Consider the following 26,318-nt stretch of genomic DNA (forward strand, 5'->3'; position numbering starts at 1 on the left):
TGTGTACATATATATATTTCTTGATCCACAAATCAAAAGATACTATGATTATCACTATTATCATGCAGGCGGTCTAGAAAATTGGTTGACACTTAAAAAGAGTACTCTTCTTACTAAAAATTTAAATAAATAAAAGGAAACCATGGCTCTATACTTGTGGTTTTCATATTTTGGGGTTTCACAGATCAATATCAGTATCATTCATTATATGTTTTGGAGCTTAAAATTATAGTCTTTCAAACTACATGAATTAAGTTTTATGGAAAACTCACTTCATGGTTCCTCCCTTCAAAATCAGTGAACATGGTATCATGGGCCAGGACTGGTGTGAAAAAAGGCATTTGGGAACCTTGCTTCTTATCTTCCAATGCAAAAGAAAGGAAGAAGAGTGCAATGGACTCCATAAGTTGTTAGGATGGGTTTTAGGAAAGGAAACATACATATGAGGATCATTTATCCTTCTCTGGGCTGACTCTTACCTGGCATCACTTGTTGGTGAGTACAGTCATCAGCCAACAATTAATTTCAGCTCTGAGAATTGCCATCTCAAAGATTAGTGACAGAAATGGTAGCTCACAAGTAATCTATATTCTTTCCAATTTAGAAATGATTCATCATTATGGGTTATGGAAGACAGAAGAAAAGAGCTCGCATATATTTTGCCCATTCTTCTTAATCTCTTGTCCGCATGGGTTAGCCAGCCAAGGAGTATAATTACCTTAGTTAAAAAAATCAACCTGGCTAAGAAAAAAAATGTGGCAAATACTGACAGATTAGCTGATTCATTCATTCAATAAACATTTGCACAATGCCTATTATGTGCCAGACACTGTGCAAAGGATTCAATGACTAAAAACAAAGAACATCAGCAAAAACAATCCCTGCTATGAAAACACACAGGAAATGTGCCTAATCTAGAATAACAATGAAGAGATACATGGCTTCCCAAAAGAGATAACATCTGAACTAAGTCTAGAAAACTTATAGGGATGAGGCAAAACACTTGTTAGCAGAGTGAACAGCATGTGAAAACATGAAGCTTCTTGACCATCTCTTTTGTCATCTCAAAAATGGCTGATCTTTGTATACATCCACCATCTTGAGATGAAACCAGAACCTGACCTGTCAGGAGGGGTCTTTATTACCTGTCAGGAGGAATGGTTGTCCTGACGTGTTGCCTTGTAAGGTCGTTTCTTCTCCGTTAAATGAGTAACATAAACAAGGATAGGACAACAGGGATGGCCCTGCTGCCAAATATTCTCATACATGTGGCCAGGCACAAGGCCAATGCTAATCACAGCCTCCAGCACCTGCATACCCTCAGCTGGGGGGCTCAGTTCTCAAAGAGAAATTCACATAAGGCCTGTCAGCACCTCACTGTCTGCCTCAGGACAAGGCTATCTAGGAACTTGCCTGAATGTTTCCCACATGCTACAAATCCTGCTTCTCAACATTTACATAGTTTTCTGATATTGTAGTCCCAAGCTGAAACACAAAAGAATCCTTCACAACCTGTACTAGGAGGCAGACTGAAATTCAAACACCTCCCAAAGTTAAAAGGAGGCACCTGTGTGATGCTCAGAGACATATGTGAAGAGGAGGTTCTTCAGTTAAACAAAGGCTACCTTAAAGGCAACATGTGCAGTTGCAAAGGTCCCCCATGTACAGAAGAGTCCCCATGCTTGGTTCAATGCTCTGTGGTCACCTTCCTGAATTATGGTAATTTTTTAACATGGAAGCATTCACACATTTTCATTTTGCACTGGGATCCAAATTATGTGGTGAATCTTAACTACTTCCCCCACCAAAGGGGAAATGCTGGCCTGGAGTCCTATAAGAGCACTTGAAATGGAAGACTGGGTTATAAAACAGAGAAAAGTAAAAGTAAGAGTGAAATTTTATAGTTTGTAAGGAAATCTAGCATTGTTTGCTAGGCCAGAAGCCCATAATTTTAATTTCTCAAGCCATTATAAAGTTTGTTACTCGGAAACATTGACTTTAATTTTATTGCTTTATGGACCTTATGCAGCCCCTTTCTGTTTCTGTAGTCTGGAAGAGTGGCCCCAAAGACATACAATTAAATGGCCCCAAAAGACACACAATTCACAGAACCACATAAAATGTACCACAGAGTGTCAAAGCCAAAGTCTGAAACAACTTTCTCTGTAGTGATTTCTACTCTATGTCCCAAATGCCAAGAGATCACTCTCATCTTGTCTTTGTCTTTCCCTTTACCTTGACTCACCATTCAGTTCCTTCTCATCCACAACCTTAGTTCTTTCTCCCTGTGGTGATGTTAGTATCAGCCCTTCTTGGCAAATACCTTTTCACATCACTAACACCTTGAATTTTATCAGGGCTGGCTGCGTAATTCGCAGGGCCCAGGGCAAGATAAATGTGGGCCCCTTGTTCAAAACTTGATAAAAATTTAAAGACAGCAACAGTAAGAGCATTAAACCATGCACAGAACTCTTCTAAGTGTGTGGCCTATGTGACTGCAGAGGCTGAACACCCATGAAGCCAGCTCTGATTTTCAGTGACCAAAATTGGGTCATGTACTCATTCCTTAACCAATCACTGTGAAGTGGGTTGACTAGTTTAGCATTAGACTAAGAACAGCTCCCCTATAGCTGGACATAAGTTCATCTTCCCCTGAGTTGCATGGTATCCGGTGACAAGGATTCATGAGTAAAACCAGGCTTCTTTTGAGTATAAGTGAGGAAGGCATTGTTGCTGAGTAGCCAACAACATCTACTACATTATATGTCTATGACTAAGAAAAAGGAGGTCTTCTTCAGAAGCTCCCTTTGATGCAAGCTCTGGTTCCCTAGGGCCTTGAAGATTAAATCCTACACTTAAATCTGCCTACTTTTGATTCCCAGGCTCCCGTGCACTTCAAACCTCTCCCCTGCTGCCAACCCTTTCTATAGGTACCTGCAGGGGTGAAAAGATGTGATTCCTGTCCTCCTGATGATTATCCTCTAACTAAAGAACCAAGACTAACAGACTATAAAATACACAAAAAACTCAAATAATAGAAAAAATTTAAAACGCTACTAATTAAAATCCACATGTTATTGCTGAGAGTTTATGGAAGTATTGGATTTATAAGTGCTGGGTGCAATCCTCACTAGGAGCTCAGAAGGAAATGGAATTTTAAATGGGGTAAGTGGTTAGTGTTGGGTACTATGAAATGAATTTTGGAACAGAAGACTAATATCCACAATCCATAGTGGCAGAATTCTCATACAGCAGGTTGTGATAGAATGGTCTTTTTAAGAGTCAAACAGGTTTGTTTGGCTAGTGCAGACTGCAAAAATCACTTGAAAATGTAATTTTTGGTAAAAGGAAAAAAAGTCATGCAGTAGAAAGCCATTACTAGGAAATTAGATCTAATACAAAAGGCAACAGTACAGTTTCTGAAGATACAAACTATGAATTTTTCATACCTGTGTAAAAATTGAGACCTCTAGTTTTGTTGTTCCCTTCCAAACATTCACTCTTCATCTGGCCAAAACCCTGTTCAGTCCTTAAGACCAGGCTCAGGCTCTATCACTGCCATGAAGCCTTCCTTGAACCTTCCTTGAGCCTTCCTCACTCTAGCATCTCTCAACCCAGCTGAAAGGGACTTAAGAAAGAGAATGCTCCTTTTCCATGAGCTCAGTGCTCCTCATGGCCCTGTACTGGAAGTTTTATTTAAGTGTCTCTCACTCAAGGGATTGTAACTCTTTAATGCCAAGAACTTTACCTTATTCTTCTTCATAACTTCTGTGCCTTGATAACTGATAAAGTTATCTTCCATCAACATATCATAAGTATTCAAGAATGCTTACTGAAAGTGATATGATCAGAATATACATAAAAATAATAACTTTTACTAATCTGTGTATAATGGCAAAAGAATGCTCAGAATAAAAAAGAATAATATTTATAAAAACTAGATATTTTTATACTATTGATGACCTGCAGGAGGTATTAGATTGGATGTAGATGAATATGAGAAGGCTGTCAAAGACCACTTCAGATTCCTTTCCTTGAGATTTGGAATAACATATAACAGAGCCTCTTAATTTACTCTCACTGGAAATGAGACAGTTATTGTAATGACAGGATTTTGTACCCAAGCTTATGAATTCTTCTCCAGCCTCCCCTTCTTCATCTGTCAGTTCCTTTATCTTAGTCTTTTTTCAGAGGTTTTGGTCCCCAGTATTTGAATGTTTACATTTCCATTCTCTGAAAATCTTTAAATATGGACTTTATTCCAGTTATGATATATAGTTAATAAATATTTATGGGGCACTTATGACCAGGCATGAATGAAATTAAGTAAAGTGGAGATTGTTTTGAGCTCCTGTATGGCATAATTTATAAACAGTCACAGCACCAGATGAATGAATCATACAGAACTCCAAATACACCCATATCTACAAACTGCTACTGAGCAAGCAAAGGCAAGGACTCAGAAAGCTAGCAGGAGGCTTCTTCAGTGGTGTTTAAAACATGCTTCTATAGGATGATAGCAAAGCTAAGGGTTTTCCTGATCCTTCTTCACACATAATTTTGCCATTTGGTTTTTCCCTTCATGCTAACGTTCACGTTAATTCCTGCTTGAATTGTGTGTGTGTGTGTGTGTGTGTGTGTGTGTGTGTGAGAAAGTGTTACCATCTAAAAAAGAGTAACTCTTCACAAAGTAGTAACAATATGAAGGGACTGGATAGTAAAGTTTCTGACTTCCTTGCTTTCTTTAGTTGTATTTTCTAATAGTGAGGCTTTCTCATTAACTTTTTCCTCTCTTGACAAACTTAAAACCAGTAAATGATTGCTGAATTCCAACATCATTAGGACACAACTTACCCTTAGTTAAGATTAGACAATATAATAAAAATTTCTAGATTAATTTCATTGTTTTGGATAGACACTTAGTGATAGTAATGAAAAAAAATCCAAGTACTTGGAAAATATGAGAAAAACAAGATTCTAAATCTAATGCCTCTGAGTTACCAGTGTAAGGTTAGATCGCCACAGTAAGAGCAAGGCAGTAACACATTTAGGTATGAATATATAATATGTGCAAATTATAATTCTAAATATGTTTCTCATATTTGGAAACTCAAATATGTTTTTCATGTGCTTTCATTTTCAATATGTTTAATTAGTTGTACCTGATTAGAAATTAAAAAAAACTTTAAAGACATACTTTGAATTTCAATGATCTTCTGTAAAGAAACAACAGCATTCATATTCGGGGTTTGGTGGAGAATATCTTCAGCAAGTGGCTCCAGCTGCAAGAACAGTAGATAATAATGAGCAGAATATTATGACTTTATAGTAAGTCTGAGAGAAGCAAAGCAAACTGAAACAACCCCCCTCCCCACAAAAAAAAGCTTGCTCGAAGAACTAGTTAATATTTTCATTTTGCTGATAGTAGTTCTAGAAGTGTAGCCAATTTTATTTTCTGTTTTGCAGCCATATAACTGAATTCCAAGGGACTTTTCTATTGGTCACAAAACTAATCTATGAAGTCCCTGAAGCAGGTGCATGTCTGTGTATTATTCATTAAAAATCTGAGTTATTTGTGTAATTTTTGTAGGTTCTTCACAAACCAAATTCCATCATGTCTGTATATGCAGCTGGGCCCTGCAAACAAAACCTCAGGGAAGTTGTAGTAGACAGAAAGTGGGCAGTCTATTATCCATACTTTTGCAGTGTTTTTACATCCAACCACTTCACACTTCTGGACACTTCACAATAGAAAGCCATGAGACACAGCTGCTCTTACCCAACTGCTATTAAATAAATGGTAGAGAAAAGTTCAAATAAAACCAAAGCTAAATAACTGTATTTTTAAGGGGAAATAACTGTGCATTTTCATTTAACTTCTACTGTTCTTATAACTAAGCAGATGTCCATGTGGAAACATGGGACAAATTCCTGTCTTGCAAATATATCATGATCTTCTGGAATTACACTGATTTTTCATGGACAAGCTTAGCAAACATTGCTTTGCGAGAAATGAAGAGGAACTTTAAATAATTTATGGAGTGTTTTGGCAGAACTAAATCTGATGCTACATCCTAAGAATACCTTGATGATGTAGCTTGGTGTATAGCACCAGAAACTGCATAGCCAGAACACTTGCAAACAAAATAGCTGTCTAGCTACTGTGACCTAGAAATTAAAGAAAGTAATAGTAACAAAGGTATTAACAAAAAAGGAGTTTTATTAGAAAATTTAAAGTTAATAGTCTCAAAATGATGGTCAAACTATAATATGCCATGAAAAGGAACCAATGTCACTAGACATTATACTGAAATACAAACTCATCTATGTCTCTTCATCTGAAGAAAAAAACCTAAAAACTCAGGAATTCCAAGTTTCCACAACATATGTGAGTGAATCTTCCCCCCAGGGTCTCTCTGAATTGATTATTCTATACTTCAATCATGGAATCTAAAACAATAGCACCTTTCTTCCAGATGCCATAGAATAACCGACTAGCTTAGGGATATTTATACCTGGGTAAATTCAAGAAATAGAACTTTCAAGAGTGTTTTTCTTAGCTGCCAAAGAAAAACCTTTAAAACATCAAAAGGTTATTTGGAATTCAGTTTAGTGAGAGAGAAAAAACGTGTCAGTGCTGTAATCTCAAATCTTAAAATTTTTAAAAATAATTTTTTAAAAATCTGGTATTTCAGACAGTATCTTCAAGAATATGTTATCCTAGTAATATGCTCTTAACTCAGAGAAACTAATGAATCATAGGCAGAAGATTACTTGAAAAACTTACTCCAGAATTAGATAGGGTTGAGCTACCTTGCTTATAAATACTCTTTCCTTTCACTCTGTCTCAGAGATTAGAGAAAAATTTTATTAGAAATCAGGTAGATTTTACTAATAAAACATTTTGAAACATCAATGTTCAAATATCTAAGAACAAAAGAACGAGGTGATTTCAGCATATAGCTCTTCAAAAAGCTTTCCTGAGACATTAGAGTAAAAATGCTGACAAATTCAAAGGTGCTGCCTACTGGAAAGAAAACTACAGGAAGACCGTTAATGTAAAAACCTCACTTCTGAAACTCTCTTGCACTGAGGTTTGTGGGCTATTTTTAAGACCTGGGTTATGCAGAACGTAAATGTGATTTAGGGTGTTGAGATTAAAAATACAAACAACCCTAAACCTCCAATTTGGAATCGTCAGTTGGATATGATAAAGTTGTGTCTACTTATAAAAGCAACCTAGAAAATTAAAGCAATTACACTGATAATTTAAACCTCCCAAACCATTTCCCTGCATGTTTTAGGTGAATGTCATTTAGAGGATTTAAACTTCAATAAATTGCCCCAATTTGCTTCATTTTAAGGGTATACACACAGACAGAGATGAATTCAGAAAGTTATCAATGTAGGTTCTTTATTTTTGATTTGGTAGTTCTGCAGAGAAGGTAACAGGTAATACTCTGAATTGGCAAGTAGGCAAAGGCCATTTAGAGTCTGTTTTCATAAAATTAAAACCTTGTATAGAGGGACCACAGAATTGAGTTGTCTTTTCTAGAGTGTTGATTTAATCATTCACAATTAAAAGCACTAAAAACATCTGATTAAAGCAGCTATTTAACAAATATTTGTAAGTATTGGTCATTATTAGTAATCTAATAACTAACTGTAATGAAATAATATTAAATGAATAGTCATTTTTCTTAAATTTGGGACAAAAACTAAGAATATGCAGTAAAGCTGTTATGTATTTAGTTTGGCTAAGAAGATGTAGCAAAATCATTGGCTATTGAGTCTAATCAATGTTAGTTAATTTATTAATTTATTGAAAGATAAATAAGGATATATTTTATGTAAATCCGAGTACTTTTGTATTTAAAACTTATAGGAAGATAAAGCAGTTGCAGATGTAGGAAATATCACACCCATCATGCTATCTTTGTTGAGCATTTCCATCAAGTAATAATAATTATCATGAAGTAATAAGATACAAGATAATTTTAACACAACCTCTTGACATATGAAGTTCTCATCCAGCTTTATTAGATCTAAAGCTTAAATTCAACCATTACTTACAGAACTTTATAGAAATTTTCTGACTCAGTGACAGGACATTTATTTTTCTACATTTTTTTACACAAAGTGGCAACACCATATTGATGTATTCAGATGTTTGCTAAGTTTTACATACCATGTAATTTCTAAGTATACAGCTATTTTAAAACACCATAAAAATTGTGGCCATTATTGTGTTGTAAATAAGTAATTTTCATATTCTTTAGAATCAGATCATTTAAATAATCAAAAGTCATTTTAGTTGGCTAAGATGCATTTATAGAAATGGGCAAGGGTATCCTTGGAGAAGCTCTTGAATAACAGTTTTAAAACTCACTCTGTACTCATGAGACATGAAAATCAACCTCATTATTTTCATGATTCAGAACAGAAGAGAACAAAGCTAAATAGAGATTTTGCAAATAGGTACATGAGGATAGATGTATACATTAATCAAGCAAAGGATCTACTAACTACTCCTGTTAGCTTTTATGTTTCCCAGATATGCCAAGTATTTTCACACTTTTATGCCTTTATTTATTCTGTTTCTTCTAAATTTGATTTTCTCTATCCTTATTTGAATTGGTGAAACCTTACTAAATCATCCAAAGACCAACATAAACAATGCCCGCTCTGTGACATCTTTTCTAAAATTCTTTGATAGAGCAAATTGCCTCCACCTCTGTGCTTTCTTTCCACACAAATATTCTTGTTTACTCTACACATTTTATTGTAGTAAGCCACGTCTGTTATTTTCTACTTTGTTGTGAGCCATTTAAAGGCAAAGATAGAGCCTGGGATAGGGTGGGTATTTTAAAAATGTTGAATGAATGAAGGAAAGAGTAATTGAAAGAAAACATGAAGAGGCTGCCTTTATTCTGCCCTCCAGAGCTAAGAGACCTAAGTGGAATAGGTTCTTCTCTTGGTTGTCTGCTATAGTCAGGGTATGGTTTAGGGTGAAAGACTAGGAAGAACAACAGTGATAATTCATTTTTAAATCAATATAACTGATTTTAATTGATGTTTTGATTTTTGAACTTTAATTGATTTTGAAATTGAGTATCAATTTCTTTAAAACTTACTTATTAATTCCAGTAATGTATATATGAATAATTTTGTACAGACTTTCTACATACACAATTATATCATCTGTAAAAAATAACAGATTTGTTTATTCTTCTCCAGTCTTTATTTTTTTTCTTACCCCATTGCACAGTCTAGGACCACTGTGCAATGTTAAAATGAAGCAGTAAAAGTGAGCATCTTTGCCTTGTTTTTGATTTTAAAGAAAATTTCCCATATTTCACCCTTAAATCTGATGCATACTGTAGAATGTTTGTAGATATCCTTTATCAAATTAATAAATTTTCCTTTTATTCCCAGTTTGCCAAAAGTAGTCATCATAATTGGGTGTTTAATTTATCAACTGATTTTTAAGCATCTATTGAAATGGTATATTTCTTCATCATTCTCTCAATGTGGCAAATTATAATTACTTATTTTGGAATTTTTTAAAAAGGTTTTATTTATTCATTTGAGAGAAAGAGAGAAGGAGAGAGAGGAAGCCAGAGGGGAGAGGCAGAGGGAGAAGCAAACTCCCCGTTGAGAAAGGAGCCCGACTAAGGCTGGATCCTAGGACCCAGAGATCATGACCAGAGCGGAAGGAAGATGCTTAACCATCGGCCACCCAGCTGCTCCTTATTTTGGAAAGTTAATATATTCCTGGCTTAAATACAACTTTGTTATGGGTTTTTAAGATATTGATGAATGGTTAATATTTTGCTTAGTGTTTTGACTGCTATGCTTATGAGCAAGATTTTCCTATAATAGTCCTTTCTTATAATGTTCTTTTAAGTTTGAGATATCATATTATACTGGTCTCAAGAAAACAGCTGTGAAGTGTTCTTCCCATCCTCTCCTCCCTTTACTCTATAACAGTATAAGTTATAGAATTCACTGATGAAGCTATGTGGGTCTAGTATTTTCTCTTGGTAAATTTGGCATTCAAGATTCAATTTTGTTAATAATTATAGTGCCATTCAAATTTTCTGAGCTGATTCGGTTTTTGCAAGGTTGTATTTTTATAAGAAATTTTCCATTTCAAATAAAATTTCAACTTTTTTTACATAACAATTTTTCTTTAATACATTAAAATTTGTAGTAAGACCCCCCTTTTTCATTTTGAGTACTGGTAAAGCATAACTTTTCTTTGTCAATCAGTCTTGCTAGAGTTCTATCAATTTTGTTAATTATTTCAAAGAACTAAACTTTGACTTTTAAAAATCATAGATTTTTGTTTTGTAATTATTTCTTCTCTTTATATTTCTTTTGCTTACTTCATGTTTAATTCATTGCTTTGATTTTCTTTTTCATTGCTTCGATTTTTTAACTTCTTCAGTTGTATGCTTCCATCTTTAATTTTAAACTTTCTATTCTAATATACACATTTAACATTTTTATACTTTCCCCAAATTCACCTTTATATACATGACACAAATTTTAATATTTCATATTTTCATAATCATTCAACTCAAAATATTTTCTAGTTTCCATCGTGATTCCTTTGGCTCATGAGATACTGTATTTTGAAATTTCCAAATAAATGAGATTTTCCAATTATATTTTTATTTCAAATTATATAACTATTTTTTTCAGTTTTGTTTTTATACTTCATTTTATTTTACATCATTGGTATCTTACTTTTATTTTATTTTATTTTACTGTAGCAAGAACACTTAACATGAGATCTAACCACTTAACAAATTTTTAAGTGTATAATACATTATTGTTGACTATAGGCATAATGTCATAGAGCAGATCACTAGAGCATAATTATTCATCTTGCTTGACTGAAACTTCATGCTCATTGATTAGTAACTCATTTCTATCTCCCTCTAGCCCCTGACAACTATCATTCCATTTTCTGATGCTATGAATTTGATTATTCTAGATACCTATGTAAGTGGAATCATGTAGTATTTGTCTTTCTGCAACTGGATTATTTCACTTAGCATAATGTCTTCAAGGTTCATTCATGTTTCACATATTGCAAAATTTCTTTCCATTTAAAGTCTGAATAGTATTCCATTGTATGTATATACCACATTTTCTTATTCATTCATCTGTCAGTGAACATTTAGCTTGTGTCCACATCTTGTCCTTGGTAAATAGTGCTGCAATGATCATGGGAGTGCTATTATATCTTCAAGACCGTGATCTTGATTCTTTTGGATAAATATCCAAAAGTAGGATTTCTGTGTAATATGGCAGTTCCATATTTAATTTTTTGAGGGCCCTGTATACTGTTTTCTAGAGCATTTTTCATTTCCACCAACAGCATGCAAGGGTTCCCATTTTTCCACATCCTTGCCAACACTCATCTTTGGCATTTTTTATAATAGTCATACTGACATACTGACAGATATGAGGTGACATCTCATTGTGGTTCTGACTTGCATTTATTGACGATTAGTGACATTAAGCATTTTCTCATATACTTTGTGGCCATTATATGTCTTCTTTGGACAAATTTCTGTTCAAGTTCTTAGCCCATTTTAATATTAGGTTATTAGTATATTTTACTACTGAGCTGATAAAGAGTTCTTATATATTGTAGAGATAAACATCTTATCAGCTACATGGTTTGCAAATATTTTCTCCAAGCCTTTTCACTCTCTTGTTTCTTTTGCTGTAGAGCTTCTTAATTTGATGTAGTCCTACTTGTTTATTCTTGGTTTTGTTGCCAGTGCTTTTGGTATCATATCCATGAAATCACTACCAAGACCAATGTCATGAAACTTTCCCTGGTTTCTTTAAAAAGTTTTATAGTTTTGGGTCTTACAATTAAATCTTAATACATTTTGAGTTCTTTTTTGTGTGTGATGTAAGATAAGGGTCCAGTTCCATTCTTTTATAAGTGGATAGCCAGTTTTCCCAGCACCATTTGTTCAAGAGACTATCCTTTTTCCATTATGTATTCTTGGGACCCTTGTTTAAGATCAGCTGACCACATATGTGCTTTCTATTCTGTTCCCTTGGTCTACAAGTCTGTCTTTATGGCATTTTTGCCATACTGTTTTAATTACTGAAGCTGTGTAATCTATTTTGAAAGTAGGAGGTATGAAGATTCCAGCTTTGTTCTTCTTTCTCAAGATTGATTTGTTCACTTGTGGTCTTTTGTGGTTTCATATGAATTAAAAATTTTTGTTCTATTTCTGTAAAAAATGCCACTGGGATTTAGATAGGGATTGCACTGAAATGTTGATCACTTTGTGAAGTATGGTCATTTTAACAATATCAGGTCTTCCAATCCATAAACATTCCATGGAATGTCTTTGTGTTATGTAATATTGATTCTGGTTTAATTTATTGTGGTAAGAGGTTATACTCTGTATGAATTCAATTAGTTGAAATTTATTGAAATTTACTTTATGCTCCCCAAATATAGTTTGTTCTTGAAAACATTATGAGTCCTTGAAAGGAATGATACTCTGCAGTTATTGAGTATGGCCCGTTATATATTTCAATGAGGGCTAGTTTATGAAAATATTTAAATCTACATACCTCCTTTTTATTGTCTTCTTTCTCAATCAGTTTCTGATGAGGTGTGTTAAAATCTATCATTATGATTGCAGTTTTGATTATTTTTCCATTTGTTTTTTTCAATTTTTGCTTGATATGTTTTGAAGCTGTGTTATTAGATATATAACTTTTGAATTGTCTCATCTTCTCAGTTAATATTTTACCACTATGAGGCATTTCTATCTCTAGTTCCTTTTTTTGTCTTAAAGTCCACTTTATCTGATATTAATATGAGTTCTCCTTCAGTTAATTTCTGTAGTTTAGTTTTTTCTTCACTTTTTTATATTCAAACTTTATTATTATATTACAGAAAGTGTACCTTTAAACAGCACCTTTTATTAAAATGTGATAATCTTTGCTTTTATTGATAAACTAAATCCATTTATATGTCTTTTGTGGAACTGTACAAGCTGATTCTAAAATCTTATATGAAAACACAAAAGGGACAAATGTAGCCAAGACTATCTTGAAGACAAAAAATAAGTGGGAGATTTGTTCTAACAGATATCAAGAATTCTTATACAACCACAGTAGTTAAGGCAGTCTAATAATGTCAAGAAGACAGACAAACAGATCTGTGGAATAGAATAGCATCTCCATGAGTATATAGACAAAGATACTACTGCAGAGCCATAAGGAATGAGGAGAATATTTGCATGGCTTTGGGTACAAAGAAAACTTTAAAAGAATACAAAAAGAACTAATCATAAAGGAAATGATAGATTTGAACTACATTAAAAATTATTTTTATTTATCAAAGGACATGATTTTTAGACAAGATATTTCAACACATTTAACCAACAATACATAAAGAACTGCTCAAATCAGTAGGAAAAATGACAATCTGAAAGTGAATAAAAGACTTAATAGGTACTTCAAAAATGGAATATACAAATAACCAAAAAGTAAATGAAAATCTGTTTTACTTCATTAGCATTTTGCAAAGACAAAACCATGATGATATACTATCACACACCCAAAAGAATGTCTAAAATTTTAAAAGACTGACAATAGCAAGTGTTGGAAATATACAGAACAACAGAACAGTCATATGCTGCTGGTAGGAGTATGAATTGTGACAACCACTATGGAAAACCGTCTGTTATTACCTACAACAACTAAACACATGCAAATCCCACAACCCAGCAATACCATTGTTAGATATATAGTCAACAGAAATGTGTGTACAAATGCATTAAGAAACATATATAGAAGTCTATTATAACATTGTACATAATGGCCCCCAAACTGAAAAATTCTCTATATTCATTAAAAGTAGAATTAAAAAATAATAAAATATAAAAGTACAATAAACAAATAAACTATGGCATTTTCCTATTCTTTTTTTTTTAAGATTTTATTTATTTATTTGACAGAGAGAGACAAAGCGAGAGAGAGAACACAAGCAGGGGGAGTAGGAGAGGGAGAAGCAGGCTTCCCGTGGAGCAGGGCTCTATCCCAGGACCCTGGGATCATGACCTGAGCCAAAGGCAGCCACTTAACTGACTGAGCCACCCAGGTGCCCCCATTTTCCTATTCTTTTTATGAAGTGTAGTACTATATAATAGTACAAATGAATGAACTATAGCTAGTTGCAATAACATGGATGAATCTCACAAACATAATACTGAGCAACAGAAGTTATATACAAAGAGATAATATATTGTATGATTTCATGTATATAAAGTTAAAAAATAGGTTATTTATGTTAGAAAACAGAAAATTGGTTACTTTCAGAAAAGAGTAAGGGAGTACTAACTGGGAAAGGAAATATGGGGCCTACTGAAGTGATGAGATTATTTTATTTCTTGCCTTGGTTGATGGTTATATATGTGCTTGATTTGTAGTATTTCATTGAGTTTTACATTCATACCTTATACAGTTTTCTGAATATTATACTTTACAATTAAAGACATTTAAAAAAGAGAATATGTTTTCTGACATAAGGGAATAAGGAAACTAAGTCTGGTTCTTGAGTCCGTATTTATTCTACTATACTATCATGCATTTAAGGAAAAAAATGAGATTATAAGTGTTTCAGCAAAAACAACAAGTTATATTCCTAGATTCAGGCTACAAATTCACTTACAAAGGGATTGAAACATGCACTATAACATGCAAAGCAACACAGGAAAAATTGAGAAAGGGTTCAGTTGTCAGGATCAAAGATATTGCAGAACTTTGGAAGAATATGATGATCAAGACCAAGAGGATAAGGGAAGTAGTTTACCATATAGACCTGACCTTCCATGCTGATGAACTATTATCAATTCCCCAGTGAGGAGGGATTGGTGGTTAAAACTCAACTTTCATTTAACTAATTGTCCTAGAGATGTCTGCAATTAGTTGTATATGTTTAATTTGATTGCTTAAGTAAATCTGGTTATAATTTTATCCACATTGTGATTCATGAGTCATTCTCAAAATAATCCCTTTTATTCATTTGAAGTCATTAAAATCCTTGACCAAACAGATTAGAAAAAAAAAAAAAAGTAAATCAGGATGGATTCCATTGGTAATCAAGTTACTACACTGACAGACTACTGAGATTATTCAGACTGAGTCTGCCCGTATCCTACCTATATGTGGATAATGAAGGGTGATATCACATAGCAATAAAGAAACATCCCTGGCCAAGAGGAGTGATATAAACCTAACAAGTCTTATGAGAGTATCAGGAAAACCAAGAAACAAAGGGTACAGTCATGACCACGCAGCCCACATGAGATATTGAAGGAATCCTTGAATAAAATAAAGAGAGACACACAGGCTAGAATCTGAGATTATTACTGAGGTTATTTGCTCTATTTATTGGTGGGGTACCATGACACTGGGGCACCTGGGTGGCTCAATCAGTTGAGCATCTGACTCTTGGTTTTGGCTCAGGTCATGATCTCATGGGTTGTGGGATGAGCCCAGCAACAGGCTCTGTGCTCAGTGGGGAGTCTGCTTGGGGATTCTCTCCTTCAAATCTTCCCCCCTCCCCGACTCTCTCTCTTTCTGTAAAAAAATAAGTAAATACTAAAAAACAACAACAACAGGGGCGCCTGGGTGGCTCAGATGGTTAAGCGTCTGCCTTCAGCTCAGGTCATGATCCCAGGGTCCTGGGATCGAGTTCCGCACCTGCTTCTCCCTCTGCCTCTGCCTCTGCCTCTCTCTCTCTCTCTCTCTCTGACTCTCATGAATAAATAAATAAAACATTTAAAAAAATAATAAAAAAATAAAAAATAAACAACAACAACAACAACAACAAAGCTACCATGACACAAAATATCAGCTAATGAATGGAAGAAGGAAGACTATGAATAAGTGCCTCTATTCGCTATCATATCCAAATAGTACCCCTTAGTTTCTATGATATTGAACTACAGCAAGTTTGGACTTTGTGGCATAATTAAACACCCGAGCAAGAACTAGCTAAATAATTAAAAATGAACTTAAATGTAAAAAGAAGGCATAGTAGTCTGTTGGAAAGAGGATAATGAATGTAATATGTTGGATAATTCACACTATCAATATTTTTAAGCCTTGAGGTAGGATTATGGATGTGCAATGCAATGAGAAAACATTTCAAACCACAGTTGAGTTAGGGAAATACTATATATATAGAAAGGTGCATGTTAAAATGAAGTTTTAGTAACATTGAAGGGAAGTTTGCCCAGTGCTTTATGTGTAGTTTCCTAACACAATGCCCGTAGTTTAGATACTAACTTTTATAAAGAAGGCTTAATTCATTCTATATGCCAAAAACCTTGTTTTCTTGTCCTTGTTTTTCAAATAAGCTTAAATTTGATAGTTATACTTGGTAAGTCCTCCTGTTTGATTGTCTTTGATCCTCAGTTTTCTTCCCTCTGCATGTGTTTTTTAATTTTCTCTTCTTTAATTTGCATGTTTTTAAACTGCTTTTCCTTACTTATTTTTGTTTGTTTAGTAAAAAGATTTGTACTATACTCTTCCAAATGTCGATTTTTCTGCTAAGAAGACCTGTTTCACATCATGTAGCAGTGGTGTGCTGGTAAATGTTTAACAGAAATAGCTGTAATTTGTAGCATTTGCTGAATTCCATGCTGTAAATATTCCCACCAAGGCCTATTTCAAGATACCAGTGTGATGTCCCTGAACTCAGATTTGAGTAGATATATACATACACTTAGCTCTGACATTGAGAGCCAGCTCCAACATATCACTGATAGACTATTGTTTTGTTTATTAATAATCAGGGGAAAACTTTGCCTAATGATTATTTGCTTAAGAAACTCTTTTTTTCTTATATGAGAGTCTGCCTTTTTCAAAAATTACACACTGTTTTATTGTTATTTTACCCCAAAGTATGGGGCTTATTTGTTCAAATCTTCCATATTTTCCACAGAAATTCCAATTCCTTATCATATTCCATACCACTGATCCAGCCTCATTATTTACTTTTATTCCATTCAAAGTAGCCTTTCCCCTGCCAAAAACAAAACAAACCCAAAACAGAGCCACCCACAATTCCAAGAAGTCTTAATGTCTTTATCTATATATTTTTACTACAACAGATAAATCCTTCCCTTTGATTTTAGCTTGTCATAATCTCATTTTTTATTCAAGACCAAGGTTAAATATTACCTCTATTAAAATATTCCTCCATCCTCATAGTTAAAAACAAAAGGCCCTATATTACATTCCCAAAGTATTTTGTTTATATTGTTTGTAATGTTACTTGTATTAGAACTTTTGGGAAAAAATAGATGTCCAATAAAAAACTACTGAATGAATGGGCAGATAAATGAGTGTCATAACATGTTTATTTCACCACTGAAAAGAAATGCTTTCTTTCTTTAATTGGAACCCTATGAAGTATCTAGGTTCTCAGCCCACATTCCTTTTAACACCTTCTGGAAAGCCTAAAGACAAACAGGATATAAGATCTACATGATGGAGTTTTGAATTACCAGATATCTTCTACTTTATTTGGCATTTGCTAAAACAGAAAAACAAACAAACAAAATATCCACATATCACTTTGGCTCTGCTTCTTATAAACCCTATAGAATATAAGAAATGCAAAATCATGGGCCATATCTACAATGGAAAGAATCTTCAAATATTTTCCAAAACATTTTTACTCTCTTTAAATTATTCATACATTCTCTTTCAGAGAATGGATAGGATTCAAAGTCTAAGAAAGAAACCATGGAAAAACTTATTCTGAACTATCATACACTGTCCCTGTATTCAATTCTCCCTTTCTCTACTCATGAATTCCAACTATTTAAGAGATTGCAAGCTTTGCCAGATTCACACCAATTCCCCAATGGAGTCAGTCATACATAATCTGAAGGATGAAAAGATGGCAAAACATCTTTATTTAAAATCTAAAGCAAACAAACCCCTGATGACCAACTTGGACAGTACCATCTCAAGAGTTCACCTCAGGGATGATTGTCAACACCTATTAGAGTTAATTTAAGAGACTTTTTTCAGCATCCTTAGAGCAAAAAGTCACCTTGGGAAGATTATCAACATATACTACCACTAAGTGTAGCCATTGCTGCTGAAGTCCAAGTCAGATAAAAGCAGCTAAGCTTACTCAACAGGAGACTGCAGTTATTACAAAGAAGAGGAGAAAGGAGTAAAAGAAACAAGGGAGAGGAAGGCAAGAAGGGAAAGTGTGAAAGAAAAAGAGAAAGGAAGGAAGAGAGGGAGGAAGGGAGGAAGAGGGACACCTGGGTGGCTCAGTCGGTTAAGTGCCTGCCTTTGGCTCAGGTTATAATCCCAGGATCCTGGGATTGAACCTGCACCAGGCTCCCTGCTCAGTGGGCAGTCTGCTTCTCCCTCTCCCTCTGCCCCTCTTCTTGCTTGTGCTCTCTCTCTCTCAAATAAATAAAATCTTAATTAAAAAAAAGAAAGAAGAGAGAAAGAGGAAGGGAGGAAAGAAAGAGTAAGGGAGGGAGAAAGGGAGGAGAGAAGAAGGAAGGAAGAAGAAATGAAGGAAGGAGTAAAAGACAAACCTTAATAAGAGTGAAGGAGATGTAAAAAAAAGCTATAGTCGATATTTTAATAGCATTGTATGGTGATAGGTGGTAGCTACACTTGCAGTGAGCATAGCATAACATAGCAAAAAGCTGAATCACTGTTATACCCTTGAAACTAATAGGCTGGGGAGCCTGGGTGGCTCAATCGTTAAGCGTCTGCCTTCGGCTCAGGTCATGATCCCAGGGTCCTGGGATCAAGCTCCGCATCGGGCTCCCTGCTCTGCAGGAAGCCTGCTTCTCCCTCTCCTACTCCCCCTGCTTGTGTTCCCTCTCTGGCTGTCTCTCTCTCTGTCAAATAAATAAATAAAATCTTAAAAAAAAAAAGAAAAGAAACTAATGTTAACATTGTCAACTTTACTAAAATAAAAAACATTTTTTCCTATTTATTTTTTGATGTAGTGTTCCATGATTCATTGTTTGCATATAACACCCAGTGCTCCATTCAATAAGAAAAAACATGCCATAGACTTAAATATAAGAGCTAAACCTTCAGTACCAGAGGCTGTAGCATCATCTCAACAACTTCCATGTCAACAGCAATTTGTTTTTTTCTCTAACAAGCTTAAACTGTCATTTATTCTGTTTTGACAGGTGGCCTTTTAATGGCCATGTTTCCAACTTACTACCCAAGGCTCTTCCTACTTTATGTCCTCTCCTTTCTTTTACCTGCCTAAAGTTTTTAAATGTTTTTGTTTTAGATTCCATAGGAATGCCAACAGCTTAAGCTTTTCTCACCTCTTGGAAACATTTCTTTCAGGGGAAGCAACCCAGGGTGCTGTTAATTGGCTTTGTATAACAGTAGGCAAATTTGGCCTTAAAGTAACTGTGCCATTGTTTGCTAGCCAGCACAAATATAGACTACCAAAATCATTTTCCCTGAGAACCTCAAAATATTTCTATTACTGATTCTAAAAATGATGTAACTATTTGCATAAGGATCTCTGATGCCATTTCAAGCAACCTGACTCTCCTGATTTAGATAGTCACTTCAATTTCTTGCAAACCCCACGCTGGTGTTTCTAAGTGCTTCACTGAAGAAGTTCAAAAATATTCATCATACACTGATTGGACTGATAAATCTAAGTTCTGAACTTTGCCAAGAAAAAGAAAAAAATGGACTTCTGGTATGTCTTCAAAATCAGTTGCCTCAAGGAATTTTCTGTACCATGCTTAAATTAGTTTTAATCCAATAGTATATTATTTTGACTGACCTTGTACATATTTCTTAAAAGAATAACTAAAAGATGTTTTGCTAACTAGATCACTTTCATGATAAAAAATATTTAAAAAGAAAAATACCTATTTTGGTTGCATCACTCAGATAACTTAATTTTTAAAAAATCAAGTTTTTTGGTATCCATCTATATATTTACACTAAGATGCAGAGCCAAGAGTTCCTGCTGATTTTATAATCCCTTTGGGTTATGTAATACATATTATTCTGCTGATAATAAGTCATATGAAGCAGCATTTTGCTGTATTGACATGGCCTGGCCAAGAACAACAAGGAAAAGAAATAGCATTTAAAAAACTGGCAAAATGTTTATGAATTCTAATCTCCTGCACATGAATAAATACATCTGACAAAGTGCAGAGTCCCTCAAAAAGGCCCTTCTTGACCTTCCTAATTTGAGTTCAATTGCATGTTCAGTGTTGAGAAGCCAAAGTAGGTTCTGCCAATTTTAAAGCTAAAGCTTTACTACATTTTGCTATTTGTAAAAGTGAAATCCCAGATAATAAGTTATAATTGCCCTATTAATCACTTGAAAAGGGAGTTTGGAGGGAAACTGGGATTTGAAATTGCAATAACTGGTATTTGAAAGATTTTTTAAAAATTCTCTTACCTAGACCTTACTACATAAAACTACTGTGAAAACTACATGTATGCACTTTTTAAAATGAGGAGGTACATGCAATATGCCTTATTATACATTATTTTTTCTAACAGAATGAAATTTAAAACTTCAATGTAGTCACGCTGTTAGTCATGATGACCTTTGAACTGGAAAAAATATATAGAAAGCCAGACCTTGGATTATAAATTATATTGTCAATGAAAGTGAGAAGAACTCTTTGTTTCTTAAGTTGTTTCAAGTATTACATTTTCATTTCCTTTTTTCAAATGAATTATAATGCACAACACACATGTATTTTTCTTCCATTTTTCATTAAAAAAAAAATCTTTCTTTTCCTAAGCTTTGTTCCTCTGCATACTGATAGATATGACACACCAAAATTTACCTTTCAAAGTTCAATATACCAAATCCATCTGTTTTCCTTAAAGTATCTTGTGGGAAATTTATAATCTTATTTATATTCCAAAGAAATCTCAATGGAAAAAAAAATACAGAAAACCAGAGATTATTTAAACTTGTCTTTCTTTAGTTCATGATACACAAATTTTAGATTGTGCTTATACAATTAAAGATAGTCAATGAAAAAAGACAAGGTGGTATTTCAGGTATTATAATAACTAAAGCAAATTTACTATAAGATGTCCAGATATTACAGTTGATTAAATTGTCAATATAGCCAAAAATAATCATTTCAGTTGTCATTTACTGGAATTTTTAGCACCTATACATCCACATGGGCATGTTTAAGATTGACCAATGACATTTTTATTCCTTCCTCTATCTCAAGCCTGGTCTTTCTAAAAATGCAGAGAAAAGGTATAGAGTAGTTTGAGAATAGGTCCCAAAATTTAAATTAGGGGACATTTTTCTAATGTCACTAATTGCTCTATGAAAACAGTCTACCTGATCTCTAGAAATAGCCCATATAATAAAATGACCACAGACATCCCAGTCAAAAGGTCATGCAGTGGAAGGAAGGTACGGAACACAACCATTTAGCTCTTTAGTATATTCAGACAAATTAAGAAAACCATGTAACTCACAAAACTGACTTGAATGTGTTCTGAAATATAGTCAACTCTTAAAGAAAGAGACCACACAAAAAAAATTATTCCATTCTCACTGGAAATCCTCCCTTGGAAGAATAAAGTAGGCCAAGTGTAAAGATTACCAGCCATAGAAATAGAATCTCATTTGTATGGATGTGCTCAAAGAGAGCCAGTGAAATCCATAATTTCCTTTCACATAGTTGGAAAAGTACTTGGCTTTTGCAACTGGGTAACATTTTTTTCTGGGCAGGTCAATCATCCATGGAGCCACAATCCACAACCTACTATGATTTTCTGCACATCTGGCATAAGCCTTTATAATGTAAATATTAAAACCAGTCTGCTTCTCTAAAATGTTTCCATATTTAAAATCAAATAAGTAAGTTGAGACTGTAGGTGAATATGCAAAATATGTTTTCTGGTAGGCAAATAGAGCAGCTCAACATTAACTGACAAGATAGAGGTAGCATTTATTTTTTGCACTCCTTTATTGCCATACATGCAAAACAAAACAAACAAAAAAAAAGTCCAACATTATTTTTTAAATCATTTGTTCACTGGAAACTCAGGACTCAAATACTTAGGAAATCTTAGACACCCTGAACTTTGTGTGATCTGAAATAGCAATTCACTAATAATAATACTAATCATTAGATGGCTACATCCTTGAGTTACTGTGCTGCCTAAAATTATACAACAGAGTACAGACTTAAAGATTGCTCAAGTTTTCTTTCTCATATTTTCCTTAGGATAAAAAATGTACATATTTACGTCAATAAATATGGCACAATTAGACTTGGAAAAAGATGGTGGAGGAGTAGGGGACCCTATTCGAACTGGTCCCCTGAATTGAGCTGGATATCCACAGACCACTCTGAACACCCACAAAATCAGCCTGAGATGTAAGAAGCTATATCTGAATCTCTACAAACAGAATATTGCAGGCGGTTGGTTTCAAGGTATGAAGTGGGGAGCCGTGATTCTGCTGACAGATATCGGAAGATAAACAGAAGAGGGAGGGAGTCATAGGGATCCTGCACTGCCAGTGAGCGAAGCCTCCTGTGCTGGGGATGGGGCACAGACTCGCAGTCCAGTAGCGGTGGGGAAAAGACTTTAGGGCAGCCCCCCTGGACTGAAACCTGGAGCGGCAGACTGCACATTGTGAACTGGGGGTGGCTGGTGGTTTTAGAAGTACAAAGGGCAGAGACATGCCCTTACCTGGAGGCGAGGACTGGGAGTACTGCTGAGGGGCACACAACCCAGGACGCTGGAGTTTTTAGCAGCATAGACAGAAACGGAGATAGTGTGGCCTGGAGAGCTCACTGAAGAACACACTGCGATCTCTCTGTTCTGAGGCAGAGGGTTGGAAATGGTCTCTTCTGCTCTGACTCTCGGAAGAGACGCAGAAAGCTGCCAGGAAAGCCACCAGAGAACAAAAGCCCCCCAAAATTGGTTTTCACTGAGCCGACCCCCATCCCCACAGGGGGCAGGGCAACTCTGCCCAAACAGGGTTGCCTGAGTAACAGCATGACAGGCCCCTCCCCCAGAAGACAGGCTGGGAGAACAAGAGGCTGACAACCTTAAGGTCCCTATAAAACAGATGCATCTTGTTTGGGTTGTGGTCAATATTTTGGACTCTGTACATTCCATCAACCACCCCTCAACAGAATGACTAGGAGGAGGAACCCCCAAAATAGGAAAGATTCAGAGACTGTGACTTCCGCCACAGATTTACAAATGGATACAGATATAACCAAGATGTTGGAAATGGACTTCAGAGTAACAGTTATGAAGACGATAGCTAGAATGAAGAAATCAATTAATGGCAACATAGAGTCTCTAAGGGCAGAAATGAAAGCTGAACTGGCAGAACTTAAAAATTCAATCAATGAGATCATACTCTAACACCTAGGGTAAACGAGGCATAAGAATGAATTAGTGATCTAGAAGACCAATTGGTAGAAAAGAAGGAAAAGGAGGAGGCCAGGAGAAACAACTCAAAATCCATGAAAACAGAATTATAGAAATAAGTGACGCCATGAAACATTCCAATGTCAGAATTAATTGGGATCCCTGAGGGGGTGGAGAGAGACAGAGAGGACTAGAAGATATATTTGAGCAAATTGTAGCTGAGAACTTCCCTAATCTATGGAATGAAACAAACATTCATGTCCTAGAGGCAGAGAGGACCCCTCCTAAGATCAAGGAAAACAGACCAATGCCCCGGCATGTAATAATAAAACTCACAAATCAAAGAACCAAGGAAATCACTTAAGGACAGTTAGGGGGAAGAGATTCCTTATGTACAGAGGGAGGAACATCAGAATAACGTAAGACCTATCCACAGAGATCTGGCAAGCCAGAAAGGGCTGGCAAGGCATATTCAGGGTACTAAATGAGAAGAACATGCAGCCAAGAATACGTTATCTGGCAAGGCCATCATTTAGAATGGATGGAGAGATGCAGAGCTTCCAAGACCAGCAGAACTGAAAGAATATGTGACCACCAAGCCGGCCCTGCAAGAAATATTAAGGGGGGTTCTAAGAAAGGAGAAAGACCCCAAGAGTGATATACAACAGAAATTTACAGGGACAGTCTATAAAAACAAGGCCATGATGACAATAAATTCATATCTTTCAATAATCACTCTCAACGTGAATGGCCTAAATGCTTCCATAAAATGGTACAGGGTTGCAGATTGGATAAAAAGACAGGACCCATCCATATGCTGTCTATAAGAGACTAATTCTGAACCTAAAGATACATCCAGACTGAAAGTGAAGGGATAGAGATCCATGCCAACGGACCTCAAAAGAAAGCTGGGGTAGCAATTCTTATAACAGACAATTAGATTTTAATCTTAAGACTGTAGTTAGAGACACAGAAGGACACTATATCATTCTTAAAGGGTCTATCCAATAAGAAGATCTAACAATTGTAAATATCTACGCCCCCAACTTGGGAGCAGCCAACTACATAAGCCAACTGTTAACCAAAATAAAGAGTTATATTGATAATAATACGTTAATTGTAGGAGACCTCAATACTCCACTCTCAGCAACAGACAGATCATCTAAGCAGAAAATCAACAAAGAAACAAGAGCTTTGAATGACACACTGGACCAGATGGACCTCATAGATATATACAGAACATTCCACCCTAAAACAACAGAGTACTCATTCTTCTCCAGTGCACATGGAACTTTCTCCAGAATAGACTATACACTGGGTCACAAATCAAGTCTCAACTGATACCAAAACACTGAGATTATTCCCTGCATATTCTCAGACCATAATGCTTTAAAGCTGGAACTCAATCACAAGAAAAAATTTGGAAAAAATTCAAACACTTGGAAGCTAAAGATCACTCTGCTCAAGAATGTTTGGGTCAACCAGGAAATCAAAGAAGAACTTAAACAATTCATGGAAACCAATGAGAATGAAAACATATTGGTCCAAAACCTACGGGATACTGCAAAGGCAGTCCTAAGGGGGAAATACATAGCCATCCAAGCCTCACTCAAAAAAATAGAAAAATCCCGAATTCACCAACTAACTCTACACCTTAAAGAACTAGAGAAAAAGCAACAAATGATGCCTAAGCCACACATTAGAAGAGAAATAATTAAGATTAGAGCAGAGATCAATGAATTAGAAACCAGAAACCCAGTAGATCAGATCAACGAAACTAGAAGTTAGTTCTTTGAAAGAATTAAAAAGATCGACAAACCACTGGCCAGACTTATCCAAAAGAAAAGAGAAAGGACCCGAATTAATAAAATTATGAATGAAATTGGAGAGATCACGACTAACACCAAGGAAATAGAAACAGTTATTAGAAATTATCATCGGGGCGCCTGGGTGGCTCAGTCGTTGGGCGTCTGCCTTCGGCTCAGGTCATGATCCCGGAGTCCTGGGATCGAGCCCCGCATCGGGCTCTCCCCTCTGCGGGAGGCCTGCTTCTCCCTCTCCCACTCCCCCTGCTTATGTTCCCTCTCTCGCTGTGTCTCTGTCAGATAAATAAATAAAAAAAATCAAAAAAAAAAAAAAGAAATTATTATCAACAACTATATGCCAAGAAATTGAGCAACCTGGAAGAAACGGATGCCTTCTGGAAACCTATAAAATGCCAAGACTGAAACAGGAAGAAATCGACAACCTGAATAGGCCAATAACCAGTAACGAGATTGAAGCAGTGATCAAAAACCTCCCAAAAAGACAAGAGTACAAGGCCTGATGGATTCCCTGGGGAATTCTACCAAAATTCAAAGAAGAAATAATACCTATTCTCCTGAAGCTATTTCAAAAAATAGAGACAGAAGGAAAGCTTCCAGACTCATTCTATAAGGCCAGCATTACCTTAATCCCCAAACCAGGCAAAGACCCCATCAAAAAGGAGAATTTCACACTGATATCCTTGATGAATATGGATTCCAAAATTCTCAACAAATTCCTAGCTAATAGGATCCAAAACTACATTAAGAGGTTCATCCACCACGACAAAGTGGGATTTATCCCCAGGATGCAAGGGTGGTTCAACATTCGCAAATCAATCAATATGATAGAACAAATTAATAAGAGGAGAGAGAAGAACCATATGGTCCTAAAATTTGTATGGAATCAGAAAAGACCCCGAATCGCCAAGGAAATGTTGAAGAAGAAAAACAAAGCTGGGGGCATCATGCTGCCTGATTTCAAGCTATATTACAAAGCCATGATCACCAAGATAGCGTGGTACTGGCACAAAAACAGGCATATAGACC

General features: G+C 35.4%; 1 protein-coding gene across 13 annotated transcripts in view; it reads right to left on the reverse strand.

Moving 5' to 3' along the window:
• HDAC9 (histone deacetylase 9) overlaps nt 1-26,318 on the reverse strand; it is a 912,577-nt gene that overhangs the window by 44,606 nt on the left and 841,653 nt on the right. For all 13 annotated transcript variants that reach the window (XM_032401986.1, XM_032401978.1, XM_032401976.1 and 10 more), the window contains one exon: nt 5,198-5,282. In XM_032401986.1, the coding sequence (XP_032257877.1) occupies nt 5,198-5,282 (85 nt within the window). The remainder of the gene's footprint in view (nt 1-5,197; nt 5,283-26,318) is intronic.

Source organism: Phoca vitulina, unplaced genomic scaffold (assembly GCF_004348235.1).
Source record: "Phoca vitulina isolate PV1807 unplaced genomic scaffold, GSC_HSeal_1.0 scaffold4, whole genome shotgun sequence".
Lineage (NCBI taxonomy): Eukaryota > Metazoa > Chordata > Mammalia > Carnivora > Phocidae > Phoca > Phoca vitulina.